The 21,783-nt window shown below is 41.8% G+C and overlaps 1 protein-coding gene across 6 annotated transcripts in view; it reads left to right on the top strand.

The window, feature by feature from the left end:
- Gpatch2 (G-patch domain containing 2) overlaps window positions 1-21,783 on the top strand; it is a 165,520-nt gene that overhangs the window by 115,285 nt on the left and 28,452 nt on the right. For 4 of the 6 annotated variants that reach the window (XM_050148160.1, XM_050148159.1, XM_050148156.1 and 1 more), the window contains exon 9: window positions 18,273-18,361. In XM_050148160.1, the coding sequence (XP_050004117.1) occupies window positions 18,273-18,361 (89 nt within the window). Of the gene's footprint in view, window positions 1-18,272; window positions 18,362-19,365; window positions 20,480-20,508; window positions 20,646-21,783 lie in introns of those variants that run through there. The other 2 variants (XM_050148157.1, XM_050148161.1) reach the window with 2 other exon arrangements.

A 21,783-nucleotide genomic window follows, 5' to 3' on the forward strand; every position in this document is an offset into this window, starting at 1 on the left:
AGTGCAGGTGCACTTGGGGAGAATCATTGGCCTGTGGGCATGGTGATTGTCTTAATCATATTATTTGATTGGGAAGTCCCAGCTGAAAGTGGATAATATTAGTCCTTGTGTTTAAAACCTCACTTCATGAAAAAGAAGAAAATGAGTTGAGCACAAATATGCATGCATTGATTAAGTCTTTGCTCTTGACTGTGGGTATGATGTGACCGTTTGCTTCAGGTTCTTACTGCCTAGATGTATCAGTATTAATGACTGTAACCTGAACTTGTGATTCGAGTAAACCCTTTCCCTTCCGGTTGTTTTTGCTGGGTGTTCAGCACAAATACAAGTGCAAGGGCCAAGATCAAGAGACCAGCTTTCTAGAGTAATCCTAGACAGGAAAGCACAGCTGGTCTCGGTAGTTGGGAAGAGTTCTCCCTTTCAGTCTTTCTGTTTCACAAAAAAAGAAAAAATTCTGGATGAGGCAGAATTTACCATCATACCTTGGACTTAATAGTTATTTCTCAGAAACCTAAAGCGTTATCTGTGAAAGAACAAATGCAAAATGAAACCTTTATCAGACCTGAGAACTGTTCTTCCCAAGACCTCATGAGGATGGCAAGGTACTCCACTGACTGGGACGAAATATAAAGACTCGACTTGGAGAGCAGGTGTGACATTTAGCCCATCAGTAGAGATTGTTTTTAATATCACTGGGCCTGGGGTCTATCTGCCAGCATCACTATGTAGACAGGAAGAAAAAGGCTGACTCCCCATTTCCTTCATTTTTTTGCTCACTGTAAGAAGTGACCTGTGTACTGTCATCAGACACTGTCTTCTGTGTCACTTTATGTGTCTTCCTTTCTCTAGGCCACATAAGTACAATGCCTTTGCTTTACTGTATCACAAGCATTCCTGGCACCTTGGGTGTCTACAGTTGGTGCTCAGAATAGCTGTAAAATGAGTTGAAAGCTGAGCCTAAGGAGTGGATATACTCATATGTTTGTTCTGGGATTAGCATGCCTGACTGCAGCCCAGTGTCCCCATTCTCTAGTTGGGTGATTCTGAGCAAATACTGAAGTTTTCTGTTGTTCCATGTGTAAAATGCAAAAGCAGTAGCATCCACTCTGTAGCATTGTTCTATAGATAGACAAACGCGCCTGTAAGGTCTCAAGCACTGGCTTCTGTAACGCTCATATTGCTATTGACTTTTACCTGCATGTTTCCTACATGCTTGCTGAATTGTATTTTTCAATCATATAATTCTCACACATAGTTAACAGTATTAAATTCTCTGTAAGAAAAATAACGTACAGAAGGGCCCATCACCATCTTGTCCTGTTCTCTATATTTACTCTCCGAACACTTTAACTTTTAGTTTTTCTTTTGCTCTTGGCCTCAGTGTAGCCATATTGCATGGTTATATGACCACTTCTTTAGTGTTTTCAATTAGACTGCATACTGACTCTCCTTTGGCTGTGATTCCTTTGTCCCCATACATAGCCATGCCTGGTTCTTTATCTTTTCCTCCCGCACTGAATATCTGTTGTCATTAGGAGAATATGCATGTAGCTGCTAGCCATTCGTGTATAACTTTCCCTTGTGGTGATCATGGATCTGCTTTCCACTTGCTTTATTTCCTATTTTTTTGCCCCAGTTCATCAATAATCTGTCCCTGGAATTGTAGCTGCTGGTTTGTTGTCCTGCTGGCATTTCCATTACGTTCTGTAATGTCGGCCTGGCCGATGTGTGGCATGTGCAGCATCCTTATTCCTCACTGGCCCCAGCAGACTTCTTCACCTGTCTCCCATAGAGTTCTGTTCTCAGGGTCCCCTGGCATTATTTTCTTTGAGCTCTCAGGGCAAGAAAGCAGGTTGTTCAATCAGAGAGATTTTGTGTCTGCAAATCCCTTCATAGTTTTATCACATTGCTCAGTTTTCCTGAAAATTGAACTCTTGTTTGGAGGTCATTTTTCCTTAGAATTTTCATGCCCCCCCATCATCTTTAAGTAATTTTTTTAGTAATTGCATTTCTTGCTTCTAGCTTCTATCATTTGGGTATTGGAGAACCTTCAGTTCTCCATTTTTAAGCCCTTCCTTCTCTCTCTCCCTTCCCTTCTCCCATCCCTGTCTATTTCTCACGTACATACATGACATTTCTATGTTAGAAATACACAATTATACAACTTATGCAGCCATGCAACAGGTACAAATTCAAACATAAGCTGTGTTCTTGGGACACTGCTGGTCAAAATTTTCTCAATATTTTAACCCAAATCTTTAAATGATTTTTTTAAACTTCTGTACTCTTATTTCCAGACCACTCTTTTTGAGCATTATCCCATATTTCCTCTTGATTAATGGGTGTGCTTTGTGTCCTTTTTGCCCTGGTGCCATAGGCTGTGTTTAGTACTGGGCAACTTGGAAAGGTGAAATAAGATTGAAGCTTCAATTTTGTTCTGAATCTTATTAAATGCAACATGAAAATCTTCACCTTCCAATTCATATATATTATTCTACATTCCTCTCCTGAAACCCATTTTCTTTCTTAGTATTTTAATATTATCTTGACTTTTCTTAACCCTTCTGGATGAGTGACTGCACTTGCCTTTTTCAACTTGGGGAAAAACATAAAGGTTGGAGAAGAGAGCAGTATTGCACTGAGTCATTGCATCGGGGACCATTTACTCCCAGAATATCCCAAGCAAGTGCAGAGGCGTGAGTTCCCAGGTGCTCTGCTGGAGTGAGTCAAGGCTAAGATGCTGACGTGTTTGACTGTAGCACACCCTTAAAGTGGGTTTTGTTCACAGATCCTCTGAGCACCCGACCAAGCACTGTGAAGGAGCGTAGCACAACTCCCCCGGGCACCTTGGGGAATTTTAAGAATCTTCCTAGCAGAGCTTTAGTTGTATATTTACCAATGCTACCAACTACAGAACATTTCAGTGGTACGTTACGCTCTTTACATTAATGTAAATATAGCAGTATTGTCTGTCTACCAACATGAGGCAGTGCTGTGTCTAACATACAAAGAGAAGAAAAAGACAATATATAAGATCTCCTTACACCCCATTTTAATATTTTCAGTCAATTGCTCATTTGCTTTTGAGAGAGGGTCTCACACTGTAGCACAGGCTGGCCTCAAACTCTTAATGATCCCCTGGCTTCAGTCATTTCTATACAGTTTCTCTTGTGTTCTGTGAACTGTCCTGTATGTCTGCATGTTCATCAAAGTGACAGACTTCTGAATTTCCTAGCTTGCTTCAGTACTTCTGGCATCTCTGCCCTGCTTACTTACCATTCGCGATGCTTGTCATATAATATATCATCCTGTTATATCCCAGTGGTTATTAATAAAATAACAACAGGCCGCATTAGCACTTATACTTACTATAAATGAAATTATAGACTCATTGATTGCCGGTATAGTTGATATCGTTCCTCTAACCTGCCTGTCAGCTGGTTGCTTCGTGTTGTTTCTCAGAGAGCCCTATCATACAGCAGATGTGTTCACATAGTGAGTAATGTGAACCCTTTCCTTACAGTATCACCCTTGGGTGCTCATTGGGTGGTTTTCTCAGGATTCTCCCTGTAGTGATTGGAGCTGCACAACCTTCTAGTGTTTTTCCATGTTGCTTGTCTTTTATTGATTCTTCTCATTTTTTAGGTCTTGTGGCCATAACATAGGACTTTGGTTTCCTTTGGGGTAGAGGGTGTTGTTTGCTTTTGGAGACAGTCACACTGTTTTTCCCAGGTAGACCTCTAGCTCCTGGGTGCACTCTCCTCACTGAGCACTGTGTAGCTCGGACTCCTGGTCCACTCTCCCAGCCATCACTGTAGAGTTCTGTGTTCCTTCCATTCTCCGTTGCTTCAGTGTTTACTCTCCATTTCCTACCATGAATTTCACCCTAATTTTGTTGTATTTTTTTTCTTGTCTAATGTTTAATGAGTACCAGGTTTTTGTGCCATTTGGTCATTTTTACTTACCTCAAAATCTTAAAGAATACAAGTGGAAACTCTAGAAAATAAAAGTTTCTCTCAAAACATAGTTAAATAAAAACACATTTAAAAGTTACTTTTGGAACTACTTATCACTTTCAGATTTTAATCATTAGTAGACATGATGTCAGGTAATCTGTCCTTCAAAGTGAGAACCAAACTAAATCCTTGGGCACTGTACCTGAGAGTTTTGTTCCGTTGTTGTGAGATAGGATGTTAGCAAGTAGCCGAGGCTGTCCTGGTCAGAGCCGTCTTGCTTCAGCCTCCACAGTGCTGAGTAACAGGCAGCACCACCATGTCTAACTCCTGTGTGACTTTTAGAACAGGAATAGCATCTACATTGTTCTTGGCCTATTCCAGAGCTGTGTAACTCTAGTTTGGGTACCATCTCATCTGGAGCCAATGAGACAGGGTGGTTCAACCAGTTCCTTTATCTGGGGGTGTTTCAACCCACGTACCATCTACAGTTACCTGCAGAGGGAGGGGCTGTCAGTGCACAGCCAGTGGGAAATGCCTTGCGTGTTCCAGTCTTACATTTTAGCATTCAGGTGACAGATTGTGCTCCTTAAGATTTAAGAAATTCCTAAAATTTGCATCTTTAAAAATAAATCTTTCCCCATGACATCTTGATGGGAGCATCTCTCTTAAAGTTACAAGTAAGTATTTTCATAATTCTGTAAAAACTTGGAAAGGTCAGTATCACCTTCCCAGACTGAAAGCCAGCTAGTTCATAGGCATAAAGAAATGCCTGGTACCCAGTCATGTGTCATCCTGGGACAAGTGTCCTCCCCCCCATGTTTACACTGGTGACGTGTTTTCAACTTGACAGTCCATGAACACCTTGAGAACTTGAGGCAGCTCAACTCAGCTGTTTTCATCAAGAAGTTTCCCTTCGTCCCTGGAGGTTCTTGTGGTGATACAGAATTTCCCCTCTTCCTTACCAGACTCTTAGAAAATATGTTTTTTGTCATATACTCGTAAAAAGGACCTAGACAGACTATCTAATACTTTGAGGTATTATTTGAAATCAAGTAAAAGTGTATTTGTTGGTGATAGTATTAAATTCTGTTAATTTCTATGATATCTTTTCACTTCATCCCTAAAAGTGTCTTTTTCATTTATTTTATGCACATGGTTTGATATCACTTGCGTACTGTGTGATCTGATTCCTGATATTATCTGCTCATCAGAGGAGAAAGTGGATTGATTGATTGACTGATTGATTGATTGATTAATTTTTTGCTTTTCTCTTTCCCGGTTGATTAAAATAAAAATCTAATAAAACAGAAAAGAGTAGATTTAATCTGAGAAACAGTAGACCCTGTTATATATTCCTATTTCTCTAAGAGGGGTTCCTGTACTCATTCATGTCTTCCTCCTTCCATCAAAATGAAAAGAGTGTCCCTGTTTGCCCCATTGTGGAAGGCATTCATTTCCACGTGCCGGCACTTGTCACCGTTTTTGTCACAGATGTGATAGAATTACAGCTGCTTTTTATTTGATTTTCTAAAGATCCAAAGATGTTCAAGGATTCAGTCTTCCCCATGCTGTCATTTGCCATTTGGAAAGGAGACCTAATTTGCAGCAGATACAAAACTATTTGTCATTTTGCAGCTTTGCCAAAAATAAATGAAAGTATTAACAGCTCCATCTCTGCGCAGCTGTTAATAAATGGGAGGAGGACTGCTCATTAGAAACTGCATAAAGACATGGACTGTGTGTGTGTGTTGCTTCCTTTCCCAGAAACATACACAAAATTGCATATATCAGCAAAGCCACATGGTGAGGAGACACCGCCTGGCCTGTCTTCTGGGGTCTTTAGCATGTTAAACAGACCTGTCCTTGTCACATTGGAGCTGTAATCATTTAACACTGTACTTTTAAAGTAAGTTATGCAGGTTGACATTTTATATGGCCACAGAGTGACTCGGGACCACCTTTAAACACTGACTTTAAAATGTTACAGTTCTTTATGACCTCTTCTTCCCAAATTGAGAACTAGGGTGAGACTTTATTTGAGGTGAACAGCTTTGCTCAGCCCTCCATGGAAAGAGACTCTCGAGTGATTCCCATTCATTCCTATGTGTGCATGGCCAAGCTAATAGAAGACACTCACATGTTCACTTTAATTAGAATGTATGCATTCCATATTTGTTTAATTGGAATACATTTAATTATATATGTGTCCTAATTAAAAAGAACATTTGAATAACTTCGAGGGCTAGAGATAGTTAGAGCAGAATAATTGGAAACTTCCCACATATGTGATATAAAATGGCTTTTAAGGGGTTTAATTTTCCCATTCTACACTCTGCGATCAAATTATTGTATTTTATAAAACCACACTGGGCACAAATTGCCAGTGCTCGTGGCTCCTGTCCTTTGGCATCCTGAAATTCTAACCTTCCTTGCCAAGATTTTAAAAGAATGATTGGAGAGGGTTATTTTAAGTTATGATTATACCAAATAAATTAGTCACTAGTCAGTATAAATTTTGAGATGTTGCTCTTTGGTTGGAGATGAGGGACCCAGAAAGAATGAGATAGTTTACCAACTGGAAATGCCTTCTTTATCCTTGTATAGTGAATAAAAATCCACTCTCCTTTGGTGTAACTCTGATCACCTAGTAACCTCTTTTTCCCACAGGTGAGCTGGATGTTTTCAGATGCTTGGACTTGGGCACAAGCTCTGTCCTCAAGGATGGCGGTTAGAGGTGGTGTGGTCACTAATGATGGAAAATTGTTAGCATGTGTGAGCTGTTCCAGGGACCCTTAACTGAAATAAATGTGTGGACTGAAGTCTATTTCCTTAAGGACAGGTTCTGTTTCACAGTTGGCACTCTCCAAATTGGCCCAGTGATTAAGTAGGCACGGACAGAGCTCTAACCTTTAGCTCCCAGAGATGAGTCCCCTAGGAAATGATTAAGGTGCACCTGCAGAGCTGGATCCCAACAGCTTGTGTCACTCCTGCAGCCTGCCTTGTAACTTCATTAGGGAGCATTTGGGGATGGCAATGCACTGTGCTCCTGTGCCAAAATCTTCCCCAGACAAGCAGTCAACCCTAAGTCATTGATAGGAGAGTTACTGGAATGTTGCTGCTTCAGTTTGTGTCTTACGGTCTCTAGAATAAATGTAAGTCAGGATAGTCGGTGTGTCTGATGACTGTCTTAGTGGAGTGCCAGCATGTGGACCGGTTCATTTCATATTCCTACCTACTGAAGTCTTCCACCACCCGATCACAGTAGAACAGAAATCCTCCAGGATAAATCTTAATGCCCATGTATCTGTAAGTAAAATATTTTACTTACTAATATAAAACAGTCAAATAGTAAGCACTTAATTGCCATTTTACCATTTTTCAGGTATAAGATCAATGCAAAATTAATTTAAAAATAATATGAAACTTGTTTATATAGTTGTTGTTCTGTTTGTTTTTTAATCAAATTTGTTTTATATCCAGTACTTTTTTTTCTCCTAGGGAATAAATACTTTTGTCATTCCATATTGATTTTGTTTGTATACCAGGCTACAGATGGGAATTTACCTTTGTTTATTTCATATATTTCCAATCAATTCCATCTCATGCCCAATTATATTACAGTAAATTAACATAATTCAACAGATGTTGATATTTAAATGTTTTCTGGCATTCAAATCTTGGACAGCTGTATTAGAGCTTGGGGAAAAGGCAAACATTTAGAGTTAAATGCTGAACATATGCTTAAATTACTAATTAGAGGGACGGAATGAAAACTACGTGTTCTCCTTCCTGAGGACAATAAGCCTTAGATAAAGGTTTGTGTCATTTTTTTTAACAGCAATTACAATATGGGGCATGCTCCCAAACTAGAGGACACAGGCAGGCTTCATAGATAACTTAATTAAATTTCAAATTTAGTCCCTAAAAACTATGAATTATGTTTCACTGAGTCTGGAAGGAGCTATAGTGATTTCTACTTATAAACTTAAGGGCCATCTATTTTTCACTTTCTGAGGAACCTCCATAGTGATTTCCATAGTGTCTGTACAAATTTATATTTCTACCAATAATGTATTAGGGCTCTCCTTTCTGCCATCCTTACCAGCATGAGTTGCCATTTGTTTTCTTCCTGACAGCCGATCTAACTGTAGTAAGCTGGAATTTCAGTCTTGATTTACATTTTTCTAAGGGCTAAGGATGTCAAACATGTTTTCATGTGTTGACCATTTGTACTTCCTTGGAATTCAGTCCCTTAGTCCATTTGCTGATCCGATTATTTGACAGAAGGACTCACAGTAGCATCACACTTGTTTTAACAGTAGCAGTAACTACCATGGGTGAATACCTCCCATGCATTCCCTTGATGGTTTTATTCTTTAATGTTTTTAATTCCCTTATACTTATGAATTCTCCTTCCTTACATGTTCTGTTTTCTTTGAATTTTTTATTTTTATTTTTTGTTGTTGTTGCTGTTGTTGAAGAAGTCAAATTGTACCTGCTACTGAGGTTTTGGAAAGAGGTCAATGATTTCTGTTTCTTGCCTTTTGGCATGAACTTGGTAAATAAAATCCAAGTGCCCAAGATGAAAGGGAAGGCAAATCAGCTGTCCTAAGCAGCCCCAGCGCTGAGGAACGCTTTATGTGTCATTCTGTGTCCTCCTTTGTCCCCTGTGTTCTTGTAACTGGCACTTAGATCTGGGGGCTCATTTCCCTCAGGTTTCTCTGCTGTCTTACTCTGTTTAACAAAGGGGCGGTGTCTGTGCTGCCATGCTTTCAGCTCTTTGTGTGCTGCATTGGCCATGGTGATCCCTGCCACATGGTGGATGAAGGATGGCAAAGTGGTGGTACTTCTCTTGTTTTGTTTTTCCATGTAGGATTACTTCTGTTAACAGTTTCTCTTCTCCCACCACTTGAACACTGTGTGGTGTAGATAACAAAGAGAAAGCCTGATGAATGCCTGTCTGGCCTTTAGCCTCAGTTTGCAGGGCTGAGCCTGTTGGTTAGACACAGCTGGTGTGCTGTCCATCAGGTGTTATCCTAATTAGGTCTTGCTACAGTTGCTGTTGACTCCAAAGTGTTTATTTACTACTAGTTTTGTTCTTTCCATGTGGAAACCCTTTAGATTATCAGGGCACCATTTTGTTTCTGTGTCTTTTCGAGGAAAACAATTAGGATTTCTCTTTCCTTCTCTGTGCATTCCTGGCAGAACGTGTGATTCATAATGATAATTCTAACTTAAATTCAGAACATCATTCTGTGGACTTCCCTTAGTCTGCTTTTGAACAAAATTAAAGGTGTTCCATCCCAAGGGCATGGGAATTTATATTTACATGACAATACCAAGAACTGCCTCAAAATTCCAATACCCTTGTGACTGCCGGTAAAAACTAGGCAGTAAAATGGTTATCTCCCTTTTCCTTTTGCACGTAAAAAATATTTCACTGAAAATACCGTTTCTCTATGCTGAAAGTAAGTAAAAGTATTTTCAACATGTAAAGATTTTGTTGTGAGGAGGAGCTGTGGAGCTGCTTCCCGCCACCCAGCTAGCTTTACCCAAAATAATTACACGGAAACTGTATTATTTTAAACACCGCTTGGCCCATTAGGTTTTTTTAATTTATTTATTTCTTTATTAATTAATTAAAGATTTCTGTCTCTTCCCCACCACCGCCTCCCCTTTCCCTCCCCCTCCCCCAACCAAGTCCCCCTCCCTCATCAGCCCAAAGAGCAATCAGGGTTCCCTGCCCTGTGGGAAGTCCAAGGACCACCCACCTCCATCCAGGTCTAGTAAGGTGAGCATCCAAACTGCCTAGGCTCCCACAAAACCAATAGGTGCAGTAGGATCAAGAACCCATTGCCATTGTTCTTGGGGTCTCAGTAGTCCTCATTGTCCGCTATGTTCAGCGAGACCGGTTTTAACCCGGGCTTTTTCAGACCCAGGCCAGCTGGCCTTGGTGAGTTCCCGATAGAACATCCCCATTGTCTCAGTGTGTGGGTGCACCCCTCGCGGTCCTGAGTTCCTTGCTCATGCTCTCTCTCCTTCTGCTCCTGATTTGGACCTTGGGGTTTCAGTCCGGTGCTCCAATGTGGGTCTCTGTCTCTGTCTCCTTTCATCGCCTGATGAAGGTTAATATTCAGGAGGATGCCTTTATGTTTTTCTTTGGGTTCTCCTTCTTATTTAGCTTCTCTAAGAACCCGAATTATAGGCTCAATGTCCTTTATTTATGGCTAGAAACCAAATATGAGTGAGTACATCCCATGTTCCTCTTTTTGGGTCTGGCTTACCTCACTCAGGATAGTGTTTTCTATTTCCATCCATTTGCCTGCAAACTTCAAGAAGTCCTTGTTTTTTACTGCTGAGTAGTACTCTAATATGTATATATTCCATGCTTTCTTCATCCATTCTTCAACTGAAGGGCATCTAGGTTGTTTCCAGGTTCTGGCTATTACAAACAATGCTGCTATGAACATAGTAGAGCATATACTTTTGTTGTATGATAAGGCCTCTCTTGGGTATATTCCCAAGAGTTGTTTTGCTGGGTCCATGGATAGGTTGATCCCGAATTTCCTGAGAAACCTCCACACTGCTTTCCAGAGTGGTTACACAAGTTTGCATTCCCACCAGCAATGGATGAGTGTACCCCTTTCTCCACAACCTCTCCAGCAAAGCCTATCATTGGTATTTTTGATTTTAGCCATTCTGACAGGTGTAAGATGGTATCTTAAAGTTGTCTTGATTTGCATTTCCCTGATCGCTAAGAAAGTTGAGCATGACCTTAGGTGTCCTTTGGCCATTTGAACTTCTTCTGTTGAGAGATCTCTGTTCAGCTCAGTGCCCCATTTTATAATTGGGTTGATTAGCCTTTTATGGTCTAGTTTCTTGAGTTCTTTATATATTTTGGAGATCAGACCTTTGTCAGTTGCTGGGTTGGTGAAGATTTTCTCCCAGTCAGTGGGTTGCCTTTCCGTCTTAGCAACAGTGTCCTTTGCTTTACAGAAGCTTCTCAGTCTCAGGAGGTCCCATTTATTCAATGAGGCCCTTACTGTCTGTGCTGCTGGGGTTATACGTAGGAAGTGGTCTCCTGTGCCCACGTGTTGTAGAGTACTTCCCACTTTCTCTCCTATCAGGTTCAGTGTGTTTGGACTGATATTGAGGTCTTTAATCCACTTGGACTTGAGTTTTGTGCATGGTGATAGATATGGATCTGTTACACTATAAATGTAGCTCTAAAGCCTGTGCTTGCTCTGCTCTGATTCGGATCTCACTTTCTACTGCTAGATTCTATTCCCGTTTCCTGTTCCTGCAAAGGATTGGGTTCTAGGACAGTGATCTGTAAGTCTCTCTTAAATAATTAACCCTTTATTATACGTAATTCTGAACTAGTGTGGGATTATTTTGTATCTTCCGCCATCATACCCCGAGTGACCCATGAGGGAGAAAGAGCCTGCTCTAATGTTAGCACTAACTTGTAGTCTTGGTGACTAACTAGCAAAGCATCTGTAGGAATTAGGCAAGTATGGAGCACAGACTTCCATGGTGGCCCCTCTAGGCTCCAGCAGCTCCTCTCTTCCCTGGCAAACGCCCAGAAGTTTCAGCGATTGCTCATTTTCACTTTCAGTGTGTTGTGTGGGATAATGATGTGAAGGATTGTGGCTGGCACACGTGTGACATGACATGCTAAGACCTGTCCCTCTAACTGTCAAGAGGTGTCCAACACCAAGCCAGGCTTTCCATAAAGCACAGACTACACCATAGACAGAATGCAAGACATGTCTGTGGTACTAAGCTATGACCAAGAGAAAGCTCATGGCAAGCGACTCACCTGAGAATATCAGTGGACTTCAGACCCAAGGACTGGTGAGCCTTTAAGTCCAAGGTAACAATGGGTGCCTTGTTCTAATGTGCTACAATTTAGATGAAGCAAACAGAACCAAATAGTAAAGAAGAAAAAGCCTGTTAATCAAGAAAAAGCTTAACTGTTATTTTAAATGACCTTTATTGTTTCCTTATTACAGCATATTGATACAGGTGTGTGCATCTGCCATGGTTTGTTGTTACAGCGTATTTATACAGGAGTGTGCATCTGCAGTGGTTTGTCACATCACATGCTTGTGTGGTGTGTTGAGGGACAACTCACCGAGGGGACCTCCAGGTGGACTATGGTGGCATGCTTTTTCTTCAGTTAACTGTTTGAATCTAGATGAATTGTTTTTACCTTTCCTGTGCTCTGGGCTGCTTACCTGTAAAGCTGGCACGGTGATGTAGTAGGAGCAATAGCTGTCACTGTGTGTGCCAGCTGTGCCACACGTTTTACATAGGAATATCTAAAATATCCCCCAAGCCTTTAAAGTCCTCACTAGTCAGCCCATGCTGAGGAATGACTCCCGGCCTCCCCTGCTGTAAGCTTGACAGCCTCCGGCACAGATTCACCCTCTCTGCCCAGCAACCTCATTTGTCAGTACCATTGTTCTCTCATGTATCTATGTTACATACGTTTTTATAGGCTCATTGCCAAGACATCCAGTAATAATAACAGAAAAATCCCTGTGAAATGCCAGCATACACAAGCAGTCACTAGTATGACCCTCTGCAGTTCTCAGAACCTATCACCCAGGGCACTTGTGGGTTTCCTCATTTGTGTGAGTGAAGTTTGGGGTCTGGTGAAGAGAGGAAAAGCAGGTGAGGCACTCAAGGGCAAAGCAGTCACTGTTGGCTTGTGGTATGTATGGGTCCAACTTAATGTTTTAAATTTTATTGTTCATCATGTTGTACTATTAAACTATTAAAGGTAACCTATCTATCTCTCTATATATAATAGATAGCTGTTTTAAATATTACATAGAAATTGTCTTATTTCTTGAAACAGGCTCACTGTCGCCCAGGCTGACCTGGAATTCATCATTTAGCTGGTCGGGGATTCATGGCAGTGTTCCTGCCTCAGCCTTTTGAGTGCTGAATTGCACATGGAAGCCACGATGCATGGCTAAGTGTGCTGTAGATGGCCGGTTTCAGCCTCCTGCTCCTCCTGTTAGTCGGGAACCCCATCCCACCACACTGCTCATGGATCAGAACCACGTAGGATCTGCCCTAGGAGGCCACGTGCATGGAATTTCACCCTTGATCCCAGGGGTGCTCACCTGGCCATGGTGAGCACTGTAAGCCAGCTCCCACAGCATATTCCACAGCAGCCACCAACCAGGTACAGAGCCAGGAAAGTGGGTTGGGAAGAAAGGGGGACAGGATTAGAACTCTGCTCCTAGAGCGGCAGAGCCTCTAATAGGACAGATCTGTCAGTAGCAGCTGAAAGGGGCTGTGGGCTGTCAGGGAGAGAGCTTTGAACAGAGAATGCAAGATTAATAGACATAGGTTGCTGAGGAATTCCAGAAGCAGAATCCCATCACAAGTCATGGTTTCAGTCCAGATGTGAACACCAGGGAGGTCCAAGTGGCTTGTTCTGAAGGAACTAAGATATGGGAAGATTCGGTGAGATGATAAAGCCAAGGACAGCATGAGCCCCATCACTGCAGCCAGTTCCCTACTTCAGGAGACTTGGCTTGGGATTGAGGGAGAATGTAAAGACAAGTGACCAAAGTAAGAGAGTGGTGGAGGGGACAACAACACCAAGAGCTGCTTTGTGGTAGACTAATAATTCCAAATGTCCTAGAAGATTTGACACAGGAAGGGACTGGATGGAGGGCTTGTGCACAATCATGAGGACAGAATTTGGAGTCCTCAGCACCCACATAGAAACCAGGTCTACAGTCCTAGCCCTCAGGAGGTCGAGACAGGAGTTCCCTAAGGCAAGCTGCCTAGCTAGACTCACCTGATTGGCAGCTCAGGATTCATTGAGAGACCCTGACTTAGTGGAGATCAATTGAGGGAGACACAAATCTGGCCTACACAAGCATGCACGTGCACACACACACACACACACACACACACACACACACACACACACACAGGGAGTCCGGGAGGACAAAGGGGCTTTGAAAGAAAACACTGAAAAGCAAGGATTTGAGCCCTTGTTCTGTTAAACAGATTGCCTGAAAGTTGCTCATACTTGATGTGCATTAGGGCTCAGGAGGAGCAGGGCTCAAGCCTCCCCTGTTTGTTCAGTTTAATTTGTGGAGACACACTGACACTGGGTAAGCGGGGGTGGGGGTGGCCTTGTGAGTCTGGAGGAGGGATCACACAGGGCTGCATTTCCCAGCACTGTCCATCCCTCTACCACCCAGGCTCTCCTCGTGACACCGCAGACCCGCCTCACTTCTGTGCAGCTGATGCCCTGTCCAGGCGGATATTTTCCCAGCTGACAGTGAGCGGTCTTGCCAAATGCCAGGGCCATGGTCACATCTGCTTGTCTCTCTTTGCAGCGTGTCCCAGGCTGCTTGGGAACACATTGTATCCAGGGGGCAGCTTTCACCAGGCCTAATGCTCTGAAAAGACTCTAAAACGCGTGCCGTGAAGAGACAAGCTCCCGTTGTCTTGCCTTCACTGTGATTGTGTTTGACGTGGCCTGCCTCCGTGCTGTCAGCCCGTCAAAGCCACTGCTCTCCGGCAAGGTGCTTCTCTGTAGGCTTTGTGGTCGTTTTGTTTGATTACTTTTTTCTTTCCTCTAGATGATGAGATGTATGTTCCGTTTCCTACGCTGCACCACTGAAAGGCTTTCTTGCCGTAAACAATAGGGACAAGTCAGGCACAGTCTATTTAAGCAACAAAACAAAACTAAAAGGCTTCTGGGTTCTGCCTTTCTTATGTTTAATAATGGAAACCTCATTTCCAGTAGTCCTCAGCAGGGAACTCAATCCAAGCAGAGTTTTTTCTTTGTCCTTTGCACCTGGATGACAGGAGAGTCTGGAGTGCAGCGTGGACTCAGTCCTTGACCCCAAGTACTGACTCAGGGTGCTGAGCGAAGCCTCAGACCACCCCTGTCTCCCTCTCTTCTCTTCACAGGCAACTTCGTTGCTGACACAGATGCACTAATCCAGTCATGGGCAATTTTTCTACAGTGCCTAATAGAAGGATCTTAACTTTTGATGTGTTCATGGGATGTTGTATTGTTCTTAAGATGCCCTGGGGGCCCCTCCTTCCAGTCAAGCTCTTAGTACAGGGCTTTGCAAAGACAGATGACCACGTAGACTGAAGGCTGCCTTTGAGACAGACATTGTGAAGCTACCCACTCTCCATGTCTGAAGTGAGGTGAGAGAGGGGCTAGCCTGTGCTCTCGCTGATCGGCAGCCCAGATCCTTGGTCGCTGAGTCCATGACCTGGCTGTAGTCGTTGTGCATGGTTATCCCCCTGCTGTGTGCCTGCACTAGATGGGACAGTTGGCTTTGCAAAGATTCCCAAAGGTTTCAGAAGACAGTGGTATTCTCTACGTCTGTCTCCCACAGTCTTCTACGTGGGCCTTGCTAATAAATTCTGAATAGTGTGAGAAGTGAATTGTTAAAGACAGAATTCACTTAGGAGTGCTTTCCAAGCATCTAAATGCTGGGGTTTTAAACACCTTTTGCAAAAAGAGTGTTGTGTGGAAGTCAGGGTAGATGGGGCAAGTGTTCGCTGCGCATGTCTGATGAACTGAGTAATATTCCGAACACACATGTAAGAAGTTGGGCATGATGACTCAGGCCTGCAACCCTGTGCTGGAGAGGAAGGCAGATTCCCAGTACTCCCTGGCCCCTGGTACAGCTGAAATAGCAATCACCAGCTTCTCTGATAGGCCCTGTCTCGAAGAAGAAAGTGGAGAGCGATAGCGACACCACATTGACTTCTGGTCTCCTCACACATGCAAATACAAACCTCATACATCACACACAGACGCACACACACGCCCAACACCCTAAAGGAATAGGAAACCATTTTCTTGTTTTCAGAATGGCCTCTTTATTTTTTAGGCACTCCTCTACCATAGCTGAGTTGTCTTGTGTAGGCTCTAGAGAAAGTAAACCTGATTCAAGGCTTTGGGAAAGAGAACCGAGCAGACTACAGTGGGCCTAGGAAAGAGCTACGTTGGCAAAATGATTATATGTGTGAGACATAACAGCGGCTTGTGCCTGAGGTCCCAGTGCTGTAGAGGCTGAGAATGCCGGGTCCCTGGGGCTCTGGACAGCCAGTCTCAGTGACTGAGCTCCAGGACAGCAACTAGAGAAAAGATGGATACTCTCCTGAGGAACTTCTGGCCAATAGTCATGTTCACATACATGCATGTGCACACATGAACACACAAGCAGAAAAGCAAGGGACTTTTTCTTTACAATAAAAAGTAAGCTCATGACTATCGTGGGAATATAAAATGAAAGTATTGGAGTTTATTGACTTCATTAACAGGGAGAAAGCGGCTGTTACTGCAATTTCAAAGGAAAAGCCAGAGAAACAGTCACACATGGGATAAAGTGAGATCTTTAGTTTGCAAGTGATCTTGGCCACTTGGCCTTCAAGACCGTTACTTGACCTTTCTGAGGACGGGAACTGTACCTTGTCACTTCTACTCTGTATGCTTGACAGTTGTAACGCTGCCCCGATAGAATTAGAATTTAAAGAGTACACTCCAAAAGTATAGCTTTTCCATTAAAGAAAATTCTACAAAGGGTGTGTGTGTGTGCTTCATTCAAGTGCTTAGAATGGTTAGCAGGACTAAATGATGCCATCTCCTCTGGTGTTTAGTAGAGCTTCCCTGCCACCGGCATCACCTCTCCTAGTTATTTTGCAGTAAGAACTGAAGGCCCCGTTTTCTTCCCATGTCTTCATTTCTTCTTCCCTGCCCTCCGCCTTTCCACCACCTGTATAAAAGCATATGCTGAGTGTATAGTGCATACTAGTAAATGCTTGCTGCATTAATTTTGCACAAACAGACTGTTTCCTTACAGTCCTTAAAATTTTTATGTGATTTTAAAAAATAAATATGAACACAACTATTTATTTTTCTTGAGATCATGAGACAAGATTTCCCTCTTCAATCTAATAAATATGTTATAATTTTGTATGACAATAACCGTTTGAGAGCAAAGCAAAAGTAACTGGCTGAACTAATTTTTTTTTAATAGAGATTTATTCTGTAACAAGGAAACACTGTGGGCTTAGTACAAAGGAAAACTAATAGATGCCTATTTCTTACTAAGCTACAAAGTAGATTTCATGCTATTTTTCTCTTCTGCCCACATATTACCTCACTCATTGTGGCCGCACCTGTTTCAAACCATTTGGTCAGATGCATACAGTTTGGTCAGCAATGGTTTTTCATTATATTTAAACCTAAATATATGTATAGGTAGTAAAAATATGTACCACTGTTTTACTTGTATCTCTTTTCTCTTTTCATTTCTGAAATACCTGGCTGTTTTCAATTTGGATTGTTTAAAATCCCATGCCACTATCAGATTCCTCTATGTAGAAGTAAACAGCATTACTTTAGTAAATATATTTCATTCATTTCTGCTCTGTGGTCTTTGGTCCATATCCGAACCTCACATAAAGGATTATGGCCCTGGAAATGAGCGCAGAAACTGTCTGTGGCTTGCAAAGTCTGAAGACTTTTATTTAAATCCTTTCTTTCTTTGCATTAGCCCTTTTGGTTTCTAATTGAGCCATTATTTTTCTAAAACTTTTTTAATCTAGAAGACTAAAGTTAAGCAGAATTGGAAAATTACAACTGGTTCCAAATATAACAATGCCCACCCTGAGTTCTTATATCTCATGTCTTTATACATTTGTAGCCTAGGATCATGTTAGACTGTTGGGAACAGCAGACAGGCATTCATGCATTCAGATTGTTCTCTCCTGACTAGTAAATAATTAAACGATTCTAATTGTGTGAATTATAAGGACAACATCACCATTTCCTTCCATCTATTTAAAATGTTTTGAAAGAATTCACTGCTGCATAATATCCAAAAAGAAATTGATCATACTTTTCCTGTAATAAATGTCGTCCTGACAGCAAAGCATTAGCAACCAATTGATAACCTAGCAACAATATTGTGATCTCTTTAGATAATTAATCTTCGCTATTTCCCTGTCAGAAGCAACAGTGCTTGATTTTATGTTGAGCCAGAAAGATTGCCAGTTTTGAAAATTAAAAAGCATTCCTTTTATATTATTCATCCCAGTAACAATTTATGATGGTGCGTTTAGCTGCTGAGCGCTTGTCAACAAACGTAATTATGTTTCGATATAAACAAGATTGGTGGTTTTACTATGCAGCTCCATCTTTGGTGAGAATGTTTTGATTTAGGTTCAGATTATACAAGCTGTGTGTTTATGTGTCATTTTCCCCCTCCTTTGTTAATAATTTTTATTTCTTCTGATAATTACTTGTAGGCAAACAAGCATGCATTTAGGATCCTTGTGTACAGGAGACATCAAAAGGAGAAGAAAAGCTGCCCCTTTGCCGGGACCTCCGACAGCAGGTAAAATGAAGCGGGAGGGGAGGAGTACAAATGCAGAGGGCATAAATCACCACACACAAAACATGGGCGATCCATAATCACTCGCCCTGCAAAAAAGAAATTGTAACGCAGATCATTTGCCTTTACATTAGGATGTATAGTCTTTCACCGTGTGGACCTTGTAAGTAGCTAATCAATGAGACATGTGCTGTGCACACACCCAAATGAGTGGGATGCAGCAAAGCTGCAAAACCCTCCAAAACTGTGTCTTTGGCTGGCTTGAGGAAATTTTCAGACTTGCAGAGGAAGTGAAGTAGGCAGATGAACTGACGAATAGCTCAGTGCCTAAGACCATGTGATTACTAGACCTGAGTGGTTGGTATAGGACAGTCACTGTCTTATGACTTTACATATTCTGAGCATATATGAAGACCTCCTTTTGCTCTTGTTCCTCCCTTTTCCTTCTCTTCCTTTCTGAAATAACCAGCCTACCCTTCCAAACAGAAGCCTAGGCTTAAATATGATGCCTGGCATTGGGTAGTAGACATGCAGGCTCTGCAGACATGCTCTAATTAGAACTCTGCTGTGCAGTGTTAGTGAACTTACAGGATATTGTGAAGTGTTTGTCCTTTTACATTAAGAGATGATGCCGGGGTCTCCCTACCAAAGGTCAGAGACAAAGCTAGATAGGTCACGTGTCACAAATGCCATCCAGTTATCAAAAGTATCATGTCCCAGAAGAAGAAAGGACCACGGAGGTAGGAGGGGGTGATAGGAGAGTAGATCCCATCAAAACACATCATGTGCAAGAAAAAATATATCATAGCAAAACCTATTATTTTGTACAACTAACGTACACTAATATAAAATGAATGACAAAAGAGACCTCTCTTGGATGTACTGACTTGAACCCAACTATGTATCTGAAATTTATAGAAGATGCACCCAGCTATTACTGGGAGGAATGTACAATATTCATTAAATACTTGTAATATGTATTATCTCTCCATGTAACCACATTTTAGGTCAAATAGATGTGATAAGAGTTTCCAGCCTCCCCTAAGGCTGGAACAGGATTCCTCGACATTTCCATTCCCAGTGAACTTTGACCTCAGTGGCAGAAGCCACAGCAGGACAAGTCCTAGGAATGTTACTAATGGTCCCGTGTGGCCACAGTAACAGAGCAGAAGCTGGACCAGGCCCTGAGATGTAGCACCTATGTGAAGTGGGGACCAGAAGAGTCTTGACTTCAGAGCTCAAGGCGTTAGAGGAAACCATTCATGAAGAACTTAGATCCACACTTTAACTGTAGCCTAAAGCAGTCCTTTGTTTGTAAGCCTGTGCTGAGCATGTGCCAGCATATTCCAGATACTGTTTTTCTGCTGAGTCTGTTGAGATCTTTTAAGATTTGGGACTTTCATTTTACTACTAGATTTTAGCTTATGGAATAAAGTTCATAGGCATTTAATAGGGTGGGGTTTGTCATTATTTTGGTTTTGTGTTTGTTTAGTTAGTTGCTAAAAATGTCACTTATTTTAAGTGTATTTTCAAATCTGTGCAGCAGTTCCTTTCAGAGAGGAAGATATGCGGGTGTTTGGGGCAAGTCCTTAGTTTCAAGAGAATACCTTCTAACACTAATGACCCAGCCCTGAGTGAAAGGTGCTTGTCCAAATGCAGTCAGAAAAGCCATTGCATAAATACAGTTGGATAGTGAGGTTAGATATTGAATATTACTTTGTCCATGAAAATTGCTGTTTTCAAATTCTGCAGCAGAATTAGTCAAAGAAAGCAGTGTCCATTGCATCAATACATTTCCCAGACTGTATTGACCTGTAGAATTCCTCTTGGAAAAAGTAGTTTTGAGGCTGAATAAATGGCTCACTGGGTAAGAGCACATGCTGTGCAGATACTGGTACCTAAGTTCAGGTAAACGGCAGCCACCCAAAGAGCTAGACCCATCCACGAGTGCCAGTATCTCCAGTGGTGCAGAGGACAGAGACCAGGGCATCAGTGACTAGGGCTTGCTTAGGACCAGCTTCGCTCCAGGTTCATGGAACAGAGCCTCATGGGAATAAGGTTGAGAGGGGCAGTGGAACACCAAATGCCTCCTCTGGCCTCAGTGTATATACACATGCATACACCCATGTTTATTCTGGCTATGTTCACAGGTCCTTGCAAACCTTCCAAAAGACACACTTCCCTGATGTACACTCATGTTACTTCCTTTTCGTCAGCATTGAATCTAAATGAGGAAAAGCCAAAAGAAAACTCCTCATGTGAAATAAAAAGAGTCAGAGATGGACAGGTAGATATTGCTTGTAATTTTCTCTGATTTCTCTGTAGTTTATTGTGAAAACAAATAGCAGATATAAAAAAAAAAAAAGCTTAGCGAAAGCTTGCTGGAAATGTATAATTAGGAACCTTTCATTTGCCATCCCACATTGGATCCGTAGAAGCTGATGACTGTCAGCATGAACAGTTGTGTAATACATTCACGAAAATGGCAATATCTGTAAGGCACTCTGAATCCCTATGATATTAAACCCCAGATCTGAATGTGAGGTGGCTAAAGTGGAGAAAGTCCCCCGGTCTTCTTAGCAATTGTGCTGAACAGAATTCAGTCTCTTTAGAAGGCTGTGCCAGCCATGGTATTGGTTGCACATTTATTAATTGTGACAGGAACACCAAATTTATTTCACTGCTTTCGCTTATTTACTGCTCTTTCACCTTTGTATTCAGTATTGACAATGGAAAATGAATATTGATATGGTTAGATATTGACTTTTTTAATGTATGGCTTGTTCTCTTCCTCCTTCAAAGTCACACACCAAAGCCAGTGTGTATCTCCAGCCAAGGATGTAGATTTACTATTGTGAAATTCAGGAGTACTGAAGCCAGAGGCTTGCCAGCAGAGTGCATTCTGTAGTCTGAGAAATGTCATCTGTAAAGGTGCAGAAAAGCAGTGAGCAACAGAGGAAGACCATTCTCACACTTTTTACAGGCAGTCAGTGGTAGTGGCTTGGTCTTAGTTTTTGGTAGAAGTCCTAGATTATTAAGGATTTGTCGTTAAAATTATTAAGTACCATTGTTGAGATATGTTGCCAACTATACCTGGGTATTTTCCACTCCGCCACACTGAGTTTAGTGCTGTTTGCAGTGGCTGCTGCCTGGCCTGTTTTGTTTGCTATAACCTAAATATCCATTGCAAAGAACACTCCTCCAAACACAATAAAAGCCTATCGTGTCTTTCATTTAGGGTTTCATCACTTAAGAAAAGAAACTGGTTTTACATTATATTTTCACTCAAATCTAAATGATTTTCATTGTTTAAAACCTAAATGCAAAGCTGGATAGCACACACTGGGTGATAGTGTGCGAACATTACCAAGGTTCTGGGTTCCATCCCCAGCACCTCAGAATAAAATAAAATAGAAAGCAAATAA

This window comes from Alexandromys fortis, unplaced genomic scaffold (assembly GCF_014885135.2).
Source record: "Alexandromys fortis isolate MF-2015 unplaced genomic scaffold, M_Fortis_MF-2015_v1.1 scaffold_62, whole genome shotgun sequence".
Classification (NCBI taxonomy): domain Eukaryota; kingdom Metazoa; phylum Chordata; class Mammalia; order Rodentia; family Cricetidae; genus Alexandromys; species Alexandromys fortis.